This window comes from Pan troglodytes, chromosome 8 (assembly GCF_028858775.2).
Source record: "Pan troglodytes isolate AG18354 chromosome 8, NHGRI_mPanTro3-v2.0_pri, whole genome shotgun sequence".
Classification (NCBI taxonomy): domain Eukaryota; kingdom Metazoa; phylum Chordata; class Mammalia; order Primates; family Hominidae; genus Pan; species Pan troglodytes.
The window spans coordinates 127,957,186-127,975,980 of record NC_072406.2 but is presented as its reverse complement, the minus strand read 5'-3'; the positions used below and the strand labels follow the sequence as shown (position 1 = coordinate 127,975,980).

Sequence of the window (18,795 nt, the reverse complement as noted above, 5' to 3'; positions counted from 1 at the left end):
ATTTTTTGGCACGGAGTCATATTTATTAACAAGAATCTCAGATATTTGTTCTTATCTCTGTTGTTTCCTGGGCTCTCTGCCTAATTTTCTAGTTTATTTTACCATGAATGCCACTTTTTCTTTCTTCTTTGTGAAGACACATACGCTGCCTATAAACAATATTTGTATTTGAGGTTAAAGGGTAACTAACATGCCAGATTTTATAATGAAGTTTTGATATAATTCAGTAGTTCTATTTCTTATTCTAGCCACCTCTACCAAAGAAAGTGCTAAGATTATATCAACAGATGTGTTTCTACAAGTGTGAAGATATGGTGGCAGAATTATAAAAGAAAAACAAAGTGTGAAGGAATAGAAATTTCAGAGGCTGCTAGAAACTGGAAATTTGCTTTAAAAAACTGTGTTCAGAGGAGAAAGTACTACACTGTGAGCCCGCAGACCCGGAGTCCATTTCCAATCCATCTCTGAGATTATGGGAAATGTACCTCTCACTGGTAGTATTAGATTCCTTTTACTCAATTCTAAAATAGGGGCACTATAAACCATCTACATCTTTCAAACATGCTAGGAAGATTTCATTAACACAGTTTTAAGATTTTTTTAAATGTAAGGAGCAATGCTAATTATTTTTAGTCACTAATAATACATATGAAAATTAAGTTTCCCAATGGCTCTGAGCAACTGAAAAGATAAATCAAGGTACCACTCAGAAGCAAGTTATTTGCTCTCCTCACCCCAAACTGTCATGACTTAGCATAATTTGTAGTATTAAACTGTGCAGTGGGGTTAGAGTGAAATGCATCCTAGGAATCTAACCCGACCCCATCATTTTTCACATGGGAAAATAGAAGACCCAGAGACTGAAAGACTTGCCCATGGTCACATTGCTAGTCAGTGGCAGAGCTAGGTCTAGATCTTAGGGCTTGTGATTCCAAGTCCAGAGCTCAGACATACAAGTTTAATTTCTTCTCCTATGAGTTCACGGGCTTCTTCCTATTACATACGCAGAGTCATAGTTTCATGAGCAGATGCGCCATGGCACGCACAGATTGGCATTTTACCAAATTTCTGAAGTCACCGGCAAAGATAAAATTGTCCTTACTACAATAAGCCCACTGCTTAGCAGAGACCCTCTAGGTCCTTCCTCCTTGATTCTGGATTTAAAGCTTTTTTAGGAATAAGGGCTATGCCCCAGTATCTTTATCCACAGGGGCACAGTGATGAGGGAGAGTCACACTGGCTGAGGAGCCAGTGGCCCTGGGTTTGAATTCTGGCTCACTCACTCACTAGCTGCATTTACCCTGGGAAAGTCATTTAATCTCTCTAGAGTTTTGGTTTTCTAAATAGTAAAAGTGGGATAATCATCTCCACAGAATCATTAAGAGGGTTACACCAATGAATACATAAAGCGCTTAATATAATGCCTGGTCCTCTTTCCCTTTCCTCTTTTCATTAAATTAAACCAAAGTTATCTTATTGTTTTCATTATAAACAAGAAAGATATCCATGACACCGTGGGTAAACTATCATTTTAAACATTATGTAATATTCCTAGATTATTCAAAATAATCTAATCATTCTGCCCAAACTTCTAAGGCTAACGTAGAAAACTTCAGAATTTCAAAACCTTAGACTTTCTAGTAGTATTCTTTTGGTAATGGTATAGCCAATCCTATATGAGGCAGGATCATGGCAAAATTCTACTTCCAGTTGTAGCACATAGCTTCTTTTCAGCAGTGGATATTTGGGCCATTGGGATTTTTGATTCAGTGAGAAAAGTTAATCTGCTTCTCATTAGGAAGAATCCACAAATTATGAAATCCATAATCTTCCATCACAAAGTGACAGCAATCATTATCATTTTCAATTTATGCATCTGAAGAGCTCTATTTACTCTGTCCACATTTCATCTTAATGTGCCTCTAAAACGCTTGGGGACCATGCTGTCCGGGGTGACTGGAGACATGCTTGGTTGTTTAGTGTCATGTAGGAGAGTTACTTAATGTGTCCTGTTTTCATGGAGATGTCAATCTTTCAACCACTTTGAGGTCAGAAGACAAAGTGGCTGCACAGTGAACATATGCATAAACAACAGCATAAATCCCACCTTAACCGAAGAGTCTGGCACGGATTGCAGTGGCTGCTCACAGAAAATACAGAAATGAAGCAGCAGGTTTACTGGGCGGGGGAGCAGGAAACCTAATTAGCCCAGCTCTAGGAATGCCAAAAAGCCTACTTAATGTCTTTTGCCTTACTATTCTAAGCCCCCTAAAGGGAGAATTTCTCCCAAGCACCTAAATTTATTGTATTAAAAAGAGATTAGTGCATGGGTAATCTAAGGGATGAGTCGGCACAGTTTTTCTTTTGACCTCTGGTTAAGACAAGATCCATAAGGAAGGGAGTTCACACATTTCATAAAGAAACTAAAATGGCCATGTCTAAGCATTACTTGCCACATATTGCTGAAGCAGTTGCTGGTGGAAAGAAAATCAAGTCCAAAGATAATGCTATTTTTTAAATTAAAAAAAAAAATCACTAGCTGTTCCTGAAAAGAGATGGCCAAACTAGCTCCTGTGCATTTCTGTCACTCATTTTCAGGGTTGAAATTCACTGTGTGAGAGAAATCCACCATGCTCATAGGATGCTTCTGCCTTTGCAGATCCTCAAGCTCATCCTTCTTAAATGCTCTTATTCATGCCAACGGAGAGTACACATGACACTGACATTTAGTAAGTTACATTTCAAACAAGGAGCCTGATAAAAAAAAAATTTAGTAAGCTACATTTCAAACAAGGAGCCTGACAAAAAAATTTGAGATTATGCAAAGTACTATAAGACTTTTAATCTATAAGAAGACTCTAAATAATGAAAGCTAATTTAATAACTGAACAGATACACTAACATTTGGAGAAATAAATAGCCCAATAGCCAAGAGAAGACCCCTGGCACCCTGTCCTTCACACAGTGGGGGTGGGGTCAGGAGTCTGCCAACAAAGCTCCACCTCTACCTCCTCCTCAACTCCCCCAACCTGTCACCCTGCACAAATAGTGGAGGAGGCTCTAGAGAACATAGAGGGCTTCTAGGAGAGGAATCTGGGAGAGGGTAAATGAATTTGAACTCTGTTGCTCATTTTACTGAAATTAGCTGAAGCTAACAGATTCAAGTGGTTGCTAAAGGTCACATTTCCCAAGTCTCCTATCATTGTCATCATCATTATCAAAATAATTTATTAACTGATTTCTATGTGTAGGGCACTGGGATAAGCACAGGCATATATAAGGACTTTCTGTGAAGACACAGAATAAACCAAACTTCAGCAATGAGATAACCAGTGTCAGCATTTGGTTCCCAAGAGCCAATATGGTTCCCAAATAATCATTGGAATATATTTCCTCTCAAATATGTGAAGTTTTAATTGGCTGTGCATACACTAAATATTTGGACGAGCACTGAAAAAAATAGTCACTTAGTTCATATATTGGTGTCAGTATTTGCCTTGTTCTGGGAAAACCTAGATGATCAATCATATTGGAAAAATTTTTCTCTACAGATACTGCCTTTTTTCTTGCAGTGAAATCAAGACATTTTGTTTTATTGTTTCCCAACATTTCATTATTAAATATTTAAACATATATCAAAGTTAAAAGAATTTTATAATGAATATCAGTATTCCTAGCACCTAGATCCTACCATTAACATTTTACTTTACTTGCTTTATGACATATCAGTCCATCTACCCCTCTTACCCATCTTCCAAATTGATGCAGATAACAGATAATGCTGCAATTTAAAGAGTAGAACCACTGTCTTACTCCTCTAAGAGCTTGAAAAATCTACTAGATTGTTTTTAGAAAACAAAGAACAAGCTCATTCTGAATTATGTACGCAGATACTCATCATAGTTTAATCCTCAGGCTCTGTAAAAAGTATGGTAAGCTATTTCAATCTTTTGTCTAGCTCTATCAACCCTGTAGACATTTTCAGTATTCATCCAAATGCTTGCTTTTGTAAAGACATGGGCTGTTGATTTTAGAGAGGCTCTCTGCTACAAATCATCAGGAACAATTACCTGGAATGCTAGCAGTAAGTATTTTTTATTCTTTTGCTCTATACTCTAGTATCCCCTCTCCCCAATTATTCCTTGAGTGTAGATATACAGTGCTTTCTACGTCTCACTCCCCTCATTTATGATGTTAGTTTTATAATACCTATCTCACAACCCTGTCATGAGGATCACATGTGAAAAACAGAAAAAACATTTTAGAAAGAGTAAAGTACTATGCATATCTAAGATAACATTAACATTAGTAATCATAATGCAGTTGTTAGAAAACACAGCTGAGGTAATGGTTCACACTGCTACTTGTCTCTTTCGTATCAGTCAAAAAGGACTTCAAAGGTTAAAGGGACAGAGAATTGGCAGTTGCCTTCAGTCTGCCCATCTCGTGAAGAATCGAGAAAAACCTTGGTGTATATCACACAGACTTGTTTTCATTAGTGAAGTGTTTGTTTTGGAAATCATCCCAGTTTTAAAACAATACTTCCATTAGCTGTGCAAGTACCTATAATTATCCATCTTATCTGACCAGTGCCAAACTATTTTACTTATTGCATCCCATTTACCTTGGAGGTGCTGAAAGGAAAAGAACAAGACATTCACTCAATGTATGAAAAGGTGCAGAAAATGTTTATTTCTTTGAATAAACATCCATAAATGAACTTTGGATAGAAATTTCTGCAATAAGATATCATCAGGTACCATGAATGATGAATCTGAAGGTGATGGAAACTCTCTGCTCCCATATATGGGAAAAATTCTGTTACATGAATACCTAACGTTTACAAGGCATAAAGTAGTACATTTTCCATTTTTTGTGTCTGGTTGGACACAAGTCAAGAAAGTGAGGAGCAAATTCAAAGCCAAGTAGGGAAGTAAGAAAAGATAAAATAAGCAAGGAGGCCGGTTCATCATCAATTACTGTTATTGAGAACTTGCCAGCTTGCTGGCATTTTATTTTATGCTTAAGGGGAATTGAAGAGAAAAACAGATTTGAAATCACCCTTGCCCTCAAAAAGCATTCATTCCAGTAGTGGTTGGATAGATAAAATAATCAGGAGACAGAAAAATTCAAAATTATAAAGATGGAATAGTATATGCAAAAAGAGAGAAAAAAGTGTGGTCTGTAATTTAAGTATGATTTATATTCAACATTGAGCATGCTTAGAATGTGGACAACACCATCGCAATGAGCAGAGCTCTAAGAGGACAGGTATAATTATCCTGAAATCAAAAACATGCTTTTCCTACAGGAAAAGGAGAATCAGAACAAAGGCTGGCTGTGCCCACCTAAGACAGAGGGTTTCCCTGGTCCATGAACTCCAGCTGGTGCTGAAAGCAATGGCGTATCTTAAACCTACTGAGATGGTTGCATGAAGCTATCATCCTCTGATGCCACTCAACGTTCCAAACATACACGTTCCCTAGTTTGGTTCCACATTCACAAAGCAAATTTCTAATCATATTTATAATTTGGTTTCCAACATGCCACACATACTGGAAGAAAGGAAGCTGGCTGGAAGGGTCTAGAACATGGTGGCCCTTCTAATGAGATTTCTCATTGTAATTCCAGCAATTTATGGGAACATACATACATGTGTGTATAATACACAAATAAACACATATTCACCATGTGTTTTTCGGAGAAACACTGGGAAATCTACCTTTATAACAATGCAGGTATCTAGATAGTTGGGTAAAAGTTTGTATTCTCATAAAATTTTACCATGCTCTAAATTAGAACCTTGCAAAGGTCCTTACTGCGCTATTTAGTGGTATTGTTTATTTCTTCTGTTCAGTCTACAAGTTTTGCTTAACTGCTGAAGGCTCCTCATTTATCATACCTGACTGCCCAGGGGGAGGGGCACCTGATGATCCTCGTGGTAGACAAAGAAACACAGTCAGAACAGCAGCTCTGTTCCCAGCACATGGTTCAATGGCAATTGGCTTGGGTGCCCCCTGAAAAAGAAAACCCACTTTAAGTCTGCAAAATTGACATAGCATTGCTATTTTAATTTTCACCTTATCTATCCTTTAGGTAGCTGTGCTGTACATTCCTAGTTGTTCAGGACACACCATGTGTTATTTTTACACTAGCTCCTTGCACACTATGGATGTGCACTTGGCCTACACTTGAATAAATCAACAAATTTCACTATATTTGACGAGCAGCTTGTGAGCCACAAAGTTATGCAACTTTTGTTCCTTTTTCCCAATTGTTTCCTCTCACCAATGATGTATAACATAGCATAGTTTATCTAATTAAGTGATCACAATTCAAAATATTCTGTTGGCATATCTTAATTTTCTTATTTTTACTGTCTATAGGGTGTACAACATGATGTTTTGATATACATATACATACACAGATACATATACATATACATAGTGAAATAATTACTACAGTCAATCGAAGTAACATATTCATCACCTGATACAGCTACCTATTTTTTCGTGGAAAGAACACCTAAAATACACTCTCTTAGCACATTTTCAGTATACAATACAACAGTATTAACTACAGTCCTCCTGCTTACATTAGATCTACAGACTTATTCATCCTACATAAGTGCAAGTTTGTACCCTTTGACCTACATCTCCTCATATCCTCCCCCTCCCTGTCCCTGGTGAATATTGTTCTATTCTCTGTTTCTATGTCTTTGACTTTTTTTAAGAATCCACATGTAACAGTGAGATCAGGTTGGCATATCTTTAATACTGTTTTAGTGAAATACCTACTTACTAATCACCCATCAATGCCCTTGTATAGATAACTTTAGAAATAACATAGAGTAAATAAATATATAATAATAATAATAGTAATAGCTAGTATTTTATTAAGTTGTTACTATGGGTTAGGTGTTCAAAGTGCATGACATATATTGACTTATTTAAACCCACAACAACTCTGTAACATGAGAACACTGAAGCAAGAGGTTAAAAAAGCTTGCTCGGATTCATATAGCTAGCTAGCAGTAGTTGGGCTAGCACTTACGCTCAGGCAGGCTGCCTCCTGAGTTCACATTCTTAATCACACAATGCAGGCTTATGACGTGTGCATATGCAAACATGCACCTCCACACATGTACACATAAATATATGCACAAGTACACACATGTGTACACAAATCCACATATGAAATTTGGAATTAAACACAATGTGATCTTTGGAATAGTGAGGCTATCAGTTTGGCCTAGGAATGTTAGTTTTGGCCATCATTTAAAGAGCTATAGAAGAGACATGGTTGATATATCAAAGCAACATTTCTGAGGAAAGGCAAAATTAAATAGAAGAATAAGTACCACGGCTTTAATTATTAGAACAAATGATTTGTTCAGGTTTTTTTCACTGATGATATTTAAACTTTTCAGAAGAAATACAGACATATGCAGTCATTCACCTAGAATATTCTAGAATACTGCCGTTTCTAGAAAGTTTAATGAGGCATTAAAGATAAAATATGCCTGCTTTCATGTAAAACTTAGACTGAAATTTCTGGTGACAATGGTTTTATGTGGTTATAAAGGATTTCTCCTTTATAGCAACATAAATCTCATGTTTTAAAATTATCTTCATATAGATACATTTTGGGAGTATTCAATATAAAGGTGAAAGTGGCGATGGTGGTGGAAGCAAAGGGCATAAAAATGTTCCAAGAAAATGCTGTAAGCCATGTTGCAATACTTGTATCAAGTTACATGATCTATGGTTTTACACTTTAAAGCTTACATTTAATTTAACAGACTTATTTTTGAAAATGTTAAGTCAAAATCAGCATAAGTACATAGATATTCTCCAGTGATGTAAATATTTAGAGAATAGGTTTGTCTTATTCCAAAGCTAAAAGAAAAATACTATGAAATGTTTCAAATCATATTTACAGGCTACTAAAAGTTATTTTAATTTAATAAATGCAAACAATATGTAAAGGTCAATTGATTAAAATATACTAACAGAACATAAAATAAACTCAAGGTTTAAATGATAGTGATATATTGGAAAAACCATACCTAAGAAACAATCAATCATTTCTACCAATGGGCAAGCTTTTCTTTGTTTTTTCTTTTTAAACTCTCAATGTATTAACTGATACTATTCAGCATATCCAAAGGCATGTTAAAAAAAAAACTCGACTGCAAAAATTAGAACAGTAGAATTATATGTTTATATAAAAAAGTTGAGAAACAGTGGGTCTTGGTTTAGGAGATTGAGAAAAACAACAAATGATTCAGTAGTACATCAATTTGATCTTTTTGCCAGGCTATCTTTCTGCCGCTTTTAACACAAGCAGAAAATATTTTAAAACATCAAATCATCAACAGCATCAACGGAGAAAAAAATTAATAAAAAATAACTAAACTTCAGGTGGAATATGCTCTAATTAACACTTTAAACTTCAGAGACTTAGCAACAAATAAGGACAGTGGAGTAGAATATCTCAAACGTGGAAAGGAAATTATGCCTGCATAAAAGCTACTTCTATAAAATCTTCCTTTAAAAAATTACTCTTTCATTCTTAGTTCTACTGCTATTGTATAGAAAACATTCAGAAATTTCTGTATATTGATAAGCTATATAAAAGGAGATTATACTTCTATTTTAAAAACTCAAATTGACTTACAACTTAGTCTATTTTAGGTAAAATAATTTTCATAAAAGGATATTAGCAAAAATATGAATTATTCATTCTGTTTAAAATATTAGTTACTAGCACAGCTCTTTGATACTTCTGGAAGAAATTCACATAATTTAAAATATTATTTCCAAAGAGTATGTGGCAAATATCACTTTCAATACAGAATTTTATATACAAAAAAACCCAAACAAATCTCTTTATAGCACTTGAATTTTACAACAGAAAATAGCAAAACCCCACAAATGATAATGTTTCTGATACCCTGAGGTTTGGCAGTTGTTTCGTGATAACTACATAACCATGAATCAAAATCATTTCACAATGACATAACATGTTCACTGAGCTGTGCAATTTATCATGTATTTTCCATTGCTGCCTTTCAAAGAGATAAGGCCTGGGTTTGTTTGCCCACAGCACTCAGCAACTGTGATTTACTTCTAGGCATTTTCATATTCGCTGTACTGCAAGAAGCTGGTGTTAGGCTCTGCCAGAAAACATCACTGACAGTTATGTAATTAGCAGTCCCTGTGTATTAAGCCCACAGCACTTTTAAAAAGACTGCTTTTGTTCAGTCTAGTGTTTTTAAAACTGTTGTACTGTTATTTTCAAGTTGCTGTTTTAGGGGCAAAAATTCTATATTAAATGCTTTCTATTTTTCAGCTATTACAAACAGAAAAAAATGTTACCAGAGAAGCTTCTAGAATCATGAAGATTTTCAAGGTATAGTTCTTAAAACTCCTAATAATTTGTTCTGAAAATGAGGTGTTCATTTGAGCTCAGGATCAATCCTGGGAAACTGCTGCTACATGAATCACTGCACGTTTGGAAAACATCAATGGGTAAAGCTGGCTACTTGTTCTTCCACTGGCCCTCTCCAATGGCGAGTGAGGGATTCACTTCTGTAAATCACACTGAGACCCATCACTAGAAACCATACTCCAGCAGCTGGGGCTTAACAGAATTATCTGATGTCCTTGGACTAGTCACTACAATTTAAGTGGGGTTTAGTAGAACATTCAAGGACTCAAGATTAAAAAGATGTTACATCCTTTCTCAAAAACCTTTTCAGTAGTTCCAAAGCAGAACTTGTAAACTAAGTCACTTCAAGGCACAGGTGGGTAACACAGTAATAATAGCTAACATTTATTAAGCACTTACTATATGCCTGATGTCAATACCTACCCGATGAGACATTGACTGTTTCCATTTTACAGATGATGAAACTGAAGGTCTAAGAGTTCAAGTGACATAAATAAAGTTGTAGACCTAATAGGTGGCATAACCAGGAATTTGGACCAATGCAGTCCATTTTCTGAGCTTGTATGCTTAACTTTATGCTATATTGCCTGTAATAGGTAGGAAGACTGACTTATCCTCTAGAGTAAGACAATAAAAAGTAGTGGGTACTAACTAGAAAGTTCTTTAAAGACATTAACTCTTAAAACGTGTGCTGACCATGTCTTGGGTCAAAAGAGGCTTGAGCCCAAAATGACATTCCCTACATACTCATCTAATCACATCCTTTATTCTGCACAAGCTCTATTTTTTAGTCAAATTAAGTGCTATTAATAACTGTTCAACAACTGTTCCCAGGGTTTTCAGAATCATCTGTGCCTTCTTCACCCTTAATCTTCCTACTGTCTAAGGCATCCTTCCCACAGGTCTCCAACGTTCCTGATCTTATGCGTCCCTCAAAGCCAACTCAAATGTCACTTCATCTATAAAGCCTTCTCTGATCTGAGATATTTAGTTTCTCCCTCTTTAGTTCTTTAACTTTAACTTTAGTGACCCTCTTTATTTTCTACTTTGAATAACAGCTGGGTAAATGTCTATTTCCCACTGGATCAAGCTCCTTGAGAACAGGTCCGGTTTCTTATTCATCCCTATATCCCCTATGCTCACTTCCTCTCTTTGAAATGTCCAAGCACGGTGCTTGTGCCGCCTTTTTGGGACCTATGTCTCCCAATGTTTTATTATACTTATTGATGTACATGTTGTATAGCCCTGCTTCTGCAAGGCAGATATCATGTTAGATTCTTGTCTTACCTATAGCAACTACTAGAGTGCATTGCACATGGTAAGTGAAAGAGTTAATGAATGAATAAATGAAGTTGTCACAGAGGTCACATGGTGAAATAAGCGACAAGGCATGACCAAGTTTCTCTCCAAATTGTGGATATTAAAGGGATAATAAAACACTAATAATAATAATATGTAACATTTACTGAGTACTTACTAGATGCCAAGTGCTATGCTAAGCTTTTTACATGCATTATTGTATGTAACCTAAACAGCAATCCTATTAGCAGGATACTGTTATTTTCCATTTCCTACAGATGAAGTAATTGAAATTCAGAGCGGTCAGACTGTATTCTCAGGGTAAGACAGCTAGTGAGGGGCAGATCCAGGACTGGAACTCTGATTCTAGAATCCAGGTTTTCAGCCACTATACAATATTACTAAAACATACAGCTTAAGAAGCTAAGGAGTCTCTCATTCTGTCAGCCTGACTATTAATAGTAAAAATCAATTTAGAATACCAGTTATAACAATTATATGCAAATACCTACCCCATTTCTGACTAGTGATCAGAACATATGAGTCCTCAGACCAGCTCTCCCACTATCTAGCTGTGTGATCCTGGGCTTGTTACTAAGTCAGTTTCCCCAACTGGAAAATGAACAGGTGGGTTGGATGATTTTTAAGGTCCCTTTCCTCTTTAACATTCTGTGACTACGATTTATGGACAACCTCCAGAATCTGTGACATACCAATATCTAATAGTTTGTCTAAGTATGGAGAAATTTAAAATTTCCAATCCTTAGTATTTTTTTCTTCCTGCTCAGTTACTTTAAATGGCACATCTAATTTTTAAAGAACATTTTTATACCATATGATGAATACATCACATAAGACTAAATGGCCACCATCGCATGCCAAAAAAGCAATTAGAAAATTGAATCAAGGAATTAAGGATTAATGTGGATATGTTATACCTGTCAGCAGTAATAAGTATTTTGACAAGAACAGAATAAATTCTGACAGTATGCACAAATACTAATCTGATATATGAGTGAAATATTAAAAATGCAAACAACTACACATTAATCACTGTAACATTTCCCTACTAAAATACTTCTAATGCTATTCTTATCAGAATTCATCTATAAATAAAAATGAGTCTTTTTCAACAGCTTGCATGACTTGGTATTTGCAGCTTAATAAGTGTTTATATTGATATGAAATTTAGTTTTTAGTCACATTAGTAAAATTGAATTAATTTACTGAGTATTGTATTAAGTGAGCCTGATGACTTGGCTTGCAGCTAATCAAGTGTGCTGATTCCATAGGATCAGCAAATACTAAGATTCCAGATTTCAAAAACAGATTCTCTGATTCCATTATTTAGGCTTGGGGAAAGAAATGGAAGCGAAAATCATATTCTTTCCTTATTTACTTTTTGCTTTGCATGAAATGATAAACGAGAAAAAAACACATTAGCTGGGTTTACTCAGTAGGAAGGAGAAGAATTCATATTAATAATAGAAATTAAGCTAGTGGACACTCAAAAACAGGGTTAAATTGCATTAGAAGCCAATTCAAAGAGAATAAAGTATTACACGTGGGAATAGGTAAAGGAATAAAACATAATCTTCACAGAATCAGGATGCTGCACTTGAGATTCTGAAGGTATTCCAACCGTAAACTTCATTTTCATATCCTACCAAATATCTCTCCTTGCTGAAATGCCTCCATGTTCAATCTGTGTTCAAAGTTTCTAACTAAACACACACATGTACACAAACACACACACTCACATATACCCATATTTAAGGATTATCTTTATAGTATACTATCTAGATTAACTGAGTTTTGTAGTTATTTTAATTGTGTGGCACTGACTTTGGGAGTAAAGAGGCTGGATTGTGACAGCTTCAGTTTTATCACCTATTTTTCCCTAGGTGTTTAGGTCCCAGAAAGTAAAATGAGACAACACTACCTCTTCTTGAGCTATTATATAATCATGCTTTGCCCTGAGTTGGTTAATAACATGACTGTTAATAGGAGGTGACTCTGAATAGATTATCCTTAAAAGTTGATTCCTGTTAGCATTTTTCAAAACTTTAAAATAGATTTCTATTAAATAATTATCTTAATTAGGTTTGTAACAACCTGTACTTTTCTCCACAGCTCAGTGCAAAAAGCAACCTAACCACTATACTTGATGTATGAGTTTCAAAATTAAGAACATCCTTTCTGGCCTTGAAAGGTACTGTTAAGTGTGAGAGACAACTGTGCCTGCCAAATCAGTCACTTCCCATCTTGCTCATGCCCAGACTTAGGCTTTTTTTTCAGGCCCCTCCATTCACGTAGACTTCTTGCCAACATCTACCATTCCTGCTATATTGGCTTAAATCTCTCTACCTGCAAGAAGCCATGCCAGGTCATGCTAGGCCACTTCAGGACCTCTTTGCTCTACTCTCTTTCAATACTTCTGAGTAAATAATTTTTCCTTTTTAACCATTGAGAGGAAGTGTAACGTGGTGGTTATGAGAACAACCTTTAGCACCCAACTGCCTGGGTTCAAGGCCATGCTCTCATCCAAGCATGAGTTTGGTTAAAGCACTTAACCTCCCTGTGCCTCAAGTTCTTCATCTGTAAAGTAGAGCTAAAAATACCTTACTCACAGTGTTATTATAATGATTAAAGGAGTAATATATATACATGAAGTATAGCACACAGTAAGTACTCAGTAAGTCAGTGATTGTTATTACACCATTCTGTCCAGTTTTCACTTTGCTTTGGAATTGCTCTTTGTTCCGTATGAAGAATATGCTCAACTCAAAAGAAAGATATCTGAGGACATAGACCATATTTTTAAAATCTCTGTTAATGGCTTGAAATGAATTAATTAAGAAATTCAGCCTTGAGGAGAGATTTTTATTGATGGTTTTCAGGGGAGGAAAAATCTAATCCCAATGCCAAACTTCCCACACTTACCACATCAACACTGCCCCGGAAAGCCTGCCTGTTCTTCCCATTTTTGTTCCCTGCTGTTATCAAGGAATCTGACCTGACTGTAAGCATTATATGCTGCAGAGAACAGACTTTCCCTGGCACTTAAGACTGAGGCATTTAAGAAATATTTTATGAATAAATGGATGTTTGTTTTCCCTTTTCCAAATTGTGCACAAGGTAAATCTCAAAGTTATAAACAAAATCTCAATCTAGAATAGATAGATGTAAACCATTGGGAAAGTTAGAAAAATCAAGATCTTGGTATTACTTCCCAGGCTAGTCCATTCTAAAACACATTATGTCATTCATTAATGTAGAAGGCCACCATAAGAATACAGCTGATAGATCAATTCTTTTTAAAAGGTAAATGTGCTAATTATTGGTGGTAGAGTGCTACATAGGCACAGTACCCACTCTGGTGAAGTATCCTTTTAAGCTAAATGCAACTCTGACTAATTTAGAGCTGAATGCACTGGAAGAGTTATGCACAGAGTCCTGGGGGTAGTAACGGAGGGAGGCAGGCAGGAGAGCGTATGTGAAGTTCTGGAGAAGGACTTTACCTTGCAGAAGATGACTAGGAGTTCACCAGGAGAATGATGAAGGAGGATTTCTGGCAGAAGTAAGGGCATGCACACAGAGGTGCAAAGACATATGGGTTGTATTGGAAATCGATAGAAGTTTATTGGGGATACAGCCTAGAAAATATTCTGTAAAGAGGGATGAGAAGAGGCAAGAGAGGAAGACTGAGGCCCTCCAAAATATCCAGGTCCCCCGTTAGCCCTTCACATCCTTCCTGGCCATGACTGGGATTCTCACTACCTGCTTCAAATGCTGTGCTGAGATGCTCGGATGGAAACGGACACGTGCAGCACACAGTGGGTCATGGGCAGCCTTCATCAAGATGTGCGCATCATCCCTCGGGAACACGAGCAAACCTCTCCCTATTAGAAACTTGCGGTGTCCCTTTATTAAACTATTAGTCAAATCTGTTATACTGAGGGAACATTAAATTAAAACATTTATTCCTGAAACTTCAATCATAAAAGTAAATCAAGAAGCACTGTGAAAACTAACTGTCAGCAGAAAGAATAAAAGTGCAGATTTGGCAATATTCTTAATGAGGAATCAGATGTTAATAGATCCACATAATAAATGACTTTCTACTGTAATTATTATACCAGTTGCAACCTATTATAAGTACAAAAGCATGGACAAAACTATGAATGAAAGAGTTTAATATGACTTGGTACAAAAGCATGTATGAAACTACCTGGATTTCTCAGAGAATAAGTCATTCTGGATTACAGAGTTTTCCTAGAAAGCTGAACATTAACTCTACAAGAGCTAAAACTTTGCCGTTTTAGGGTATTAAAAAAAATACTGTGAAATTGCTTAAAACAAATATCCTTTTCTCTGCTTCTCAACAAGTCTATATTAAACATAATTTAGTATTGTCTCGATGTTCCATGATCAACATTATGAACATCAGCTTTCACAGAATGCTAAAGACACATAGAGCTGCAAATGTGTGAATGAGTAAGTATGTTACAGCTATAGCCCTAGGGGTTTCTTTTCCCTCCTCTTCCTCAGTCCCAGAAACCACCAATGCCAGCTTGCTTGTTACCTATTTGTTTCTTTACATAAATGCAACCTAAAACTTATGCAGCTGCCAGTGGCTAAAGTGACTGCTTTTCTGTAAACCCCATCAGTGATACAAATACCGAAATGACCTTCTCAAGAGGTTGTCTTATTTTCCACAATATCTTCTTCCCTGTTGCTGTCAGCGTGCTGTGACCTGTCAGTAACATTCAAAGCACTGCCTAATTTCTACATTACCAATCCCATGTACCACAGACATCCTCTTGACAGTCTAACCATCCTCCTATGTCCCTTGAAGTTTGTAGACGGAGTAGCCTTTGCAATTTCAAAAATTTTGACAATAGAGTTTGAAAATAATCTTACTATAAAGTCTAGAAATACTTCAGCAGACCCAAATGACTTTACTGGACATGAAGTGGGTGTGGGTTCAAATATTATGGGATTTTGAATAAATTATTGAACTTTTGTGTGCCACAGCTTTTCCACACAGAAAATAGAGATTATAATGCCAATCTTGCAAGTTTACACTGAGGATTACAAAGAATAATATAAGAATAAGGCACTTAGCATAGTGACTGGCAAAAAGTAGTTGTTTAAATACAATTTTATATTAGGTAAAATCACTTGCAAATGCAATTTTTAAAAGTCAAAACCAACTGAATATCAGCAATTTTATATGGGTCAATGTTAATAGTTCCCTTTCCCTTCCTTCCACTTTGTTTTGGTGATTGATGGCAAGCAAATAAAGGAGGCTTACACATCAAGATCTTTTCTTATCTTTCTCTCCTGGGTGAAGTCATTCTCTCTGGCTTGGTCCGAAAGTATGGCACAAGTATTCTACTGTCTGGTCTAGAACTGAGTTCCAAGTTCAAACATTAGTCTATTGTGGAGAAGATGATAATTGATCAATGCTAGTGTTAGAAAGCTCAGAGGCAAAAGCCATTACAAAGGACATATTCTATGCAAACCTTTCTGCTTATACAGCAAACAGAAAAATATTTTATGGATGGATATGCTTAGAAATGCCTCCTAAGGGTGTTCTGGTGTGTGTGTGTGTGTGTGTGTGTGTGGCTTGGGAAGCCTCTTTGCTCACTAGCTGTCTCCTCATTATTTCCTAAATTTAAATTTCCTAATTTTATAATCAAGTCAGGTAAGAGGGAAAAATGAGAGAAAGGATGTTAGTAGACAGAGGATGCTTTTTGCAGGTCTCTGGGGTCTTCCTGCAGGAATCAAAGTTATGGAACTCACAAGACAGGACTTGCTACCCCTGTGCATGACCTGAGATACGTGGAGTCCTTGTGTGGCCAAACTAAATATATTTGCGTAGCATTCCTTTAGGTCTTTTCCTCAAATTATCTAATATTTGACTGTGTGAACTCAACTACCACATCATGTTGCTTTAGAAAATGAAGTATATGAGAGTGAATAAAATATCTCTTCAAATCTGTCTTTTCCCCAAAGTTCCTTTTTTCAGTATGACTAAAAATTAATGGTCACAGTCTGGGTAATGATCCTTTCCCTGGTTTTACTTATGCTGCTTTACCAACTCCCTGTTGGTCCTACTAATTATCTAATTGATTAAGCCTTCAAGGAGCCTTCTGTCATTGGGTGGCGCCCACTGCACACATCTGGCTCACTGTGTTTTCTTTTAAGGCAGTTAATTAAAAGATCCACAGCACAAATACAGGTATCAACTGGGAAGCAGATCTTGGTTGTTTCCTCAGTTGTTATCTGCAGAGGGTTGAATAGCATCTTCTAAAAGTTCATGTTTATCCAGAACCTCAGAATGTGACCTCTTTTGGAAATAGGGCCTTTGCCAATGTAATTTGTTAAGATTAGGTGAGAGGTCATACTCCATTAGGGTAGGCCTGCCCTACTTTTGATACAAGGAGATGCCACACGGGAGAGTCACCGAAGAGTTCACCATGTGAAGACAGAGGCAGAGACTGCAGTGATGCATCTACAAGCCAAGGAGCACCAAGGTTTGCAGGCAACGCCAGAAGCGAGGGGAGGGGCACGGAAAAACACTCTCCCTCAGGGTCTCAGAGGAATCAACTCTGCCAACACCTTCATTCCAGACTTCTAGCCCCCAGACTGTTTTTTTAAGCCACCAAGTTTGTGGTAATTTAGCCCTCAGGAGCTAATACAGTCTCCCTAGTCACAAACCAACCTTCAACAGAATGGCCAAGGAGTATTGATTACTTGCCATCTTTTTCTTTTGTTTTGGAAATGATCATAAGTATAATACGGTAACTGGCCAGTCTCAATACCTCAGAATATTTCCCCTATTTGGGGGCCATTCAAGTCACTTTCACTTGAGAAACTAGCTACATATCACATAGCATGGCAAATGCAGCCCACACAACAGGTCAACAGGGAGATTCACTTAGTTATGGGAATTCTGTGATCATTGTACGATTGATGATGTTCTTAAAATTGAAAATAGTTGTAATTGCTCCTTAGAATGCAAAGGTAGTATACGTTATACGTTGGATTCCCCAGGAAATAGATTCTGAGATTCTGAGACATGTGTGCAGGAGGTTCATTGGGAAGTAGCCACAGGAACAACATCGGTGTGGGGGGACAGAGCAGAATGTGGCAGAGGGAGAAGTTCACCTGCGGTGTGGCAGCCTCTGCCTGAGTGGGTGGTTCTTTAGAGTTGTATCACATTGAGACAAGAGGCTAAGTCTCTGAACCTATCCATGGATGGAGGCTGTCCTCAGCGAGGGGGCATGGCCATTGTGAGAGGCAGCTTCTGTCAGCAGAGGGTGATTTCTGGAGAAGGACTCGGCTCAGAGCTGTGAAAATGAGAGGCTCAGTCTCGAAGTGGGAATGCAGGCAGCACATCCCAGTCCTACTATAATATTCACAGTTCTAAAGATAAATTTCTTTATTAGCTAAGAGTGACTGGGCCAAGGCCCAATTTTATATGTTATGGTATAGATAAGGTTATTGGGCATTTATACTTTTGTTCCTCACCAGGCTTCTGAGGCCGCTATATTATTGCCCTTCCTAATTCTCCCATATGAGTGCTTGCTCTTCAGGACTGTAACCTTCCTCTTCAACTTTCCTACCTTGGCTGGCAATTCTGATGGTGATTTTTATCTTCAAAAAAGGGCAGAAATTATGATCTTGGTGCTAACTCCATGGCTAGGTCAATAGTTTAAAGAACTGAGTAAGCATTACTCAATATTTTATTCTTCACAGTTGGCATTCAAATGATTCAATGTATCTTACTTTTTGTTCAGTCATGAAGCTTTCAGAGGAAGAGGTCACCTTTCCTCTGAAATAAGGTCACCCTTATTTTGCATTCAGGGACAGTGGAAGATGAGTAATTAATTAATCTCACCAAGGTTCTGTAAGGTGTCAAAAGGGATGGCAGAGAAGACGCCAATATCCTCTGTTTGCCTGCTAAGTCATATTGTCTCTTGGAAAACTGCAACTTTATATGTCTTTTCTCTAATAATAATAATAATGTCAACT

The 18,795-nt window shown here is 36.9% G+C and overlaps 1 protein-coding gene across 9 annotated transcripts in view; it reads right to left on the bottom strand.

Moving 5' to 3' along the window:
- ATRNL1 (attractin like 1) overlaps positions 1–18,795 on the bottom strand; it is an 853,639-nt gene that overhangs the window by 95,449 nt on the left and 739,395 nt on the right. For 7 of the 9 annotated variants that reach the window (XR_010147020.1, XM_016919435.4, XM_016919433.4 and 4 more), the window contains one exon: positions 5,903–6,017. The exons of 1 other annotated variant lie outside the window; for it this stretch is intronic. Coding sequence is in view for 7 of the 8 variants with exons in the window: in XM_016919435.4 (XP_016774924.3) it covers positions 5,903–6,017 (115 nt within the window). In the remaining variant the exon portion in view is untranslated. Of the gene's footprint in view, positions 1–5,902; positions 6,018–18,795 lie in introns of those variants that run through there. One more of the 9 variants, XM_054659933.2, reaches the window with a different exon arrangement.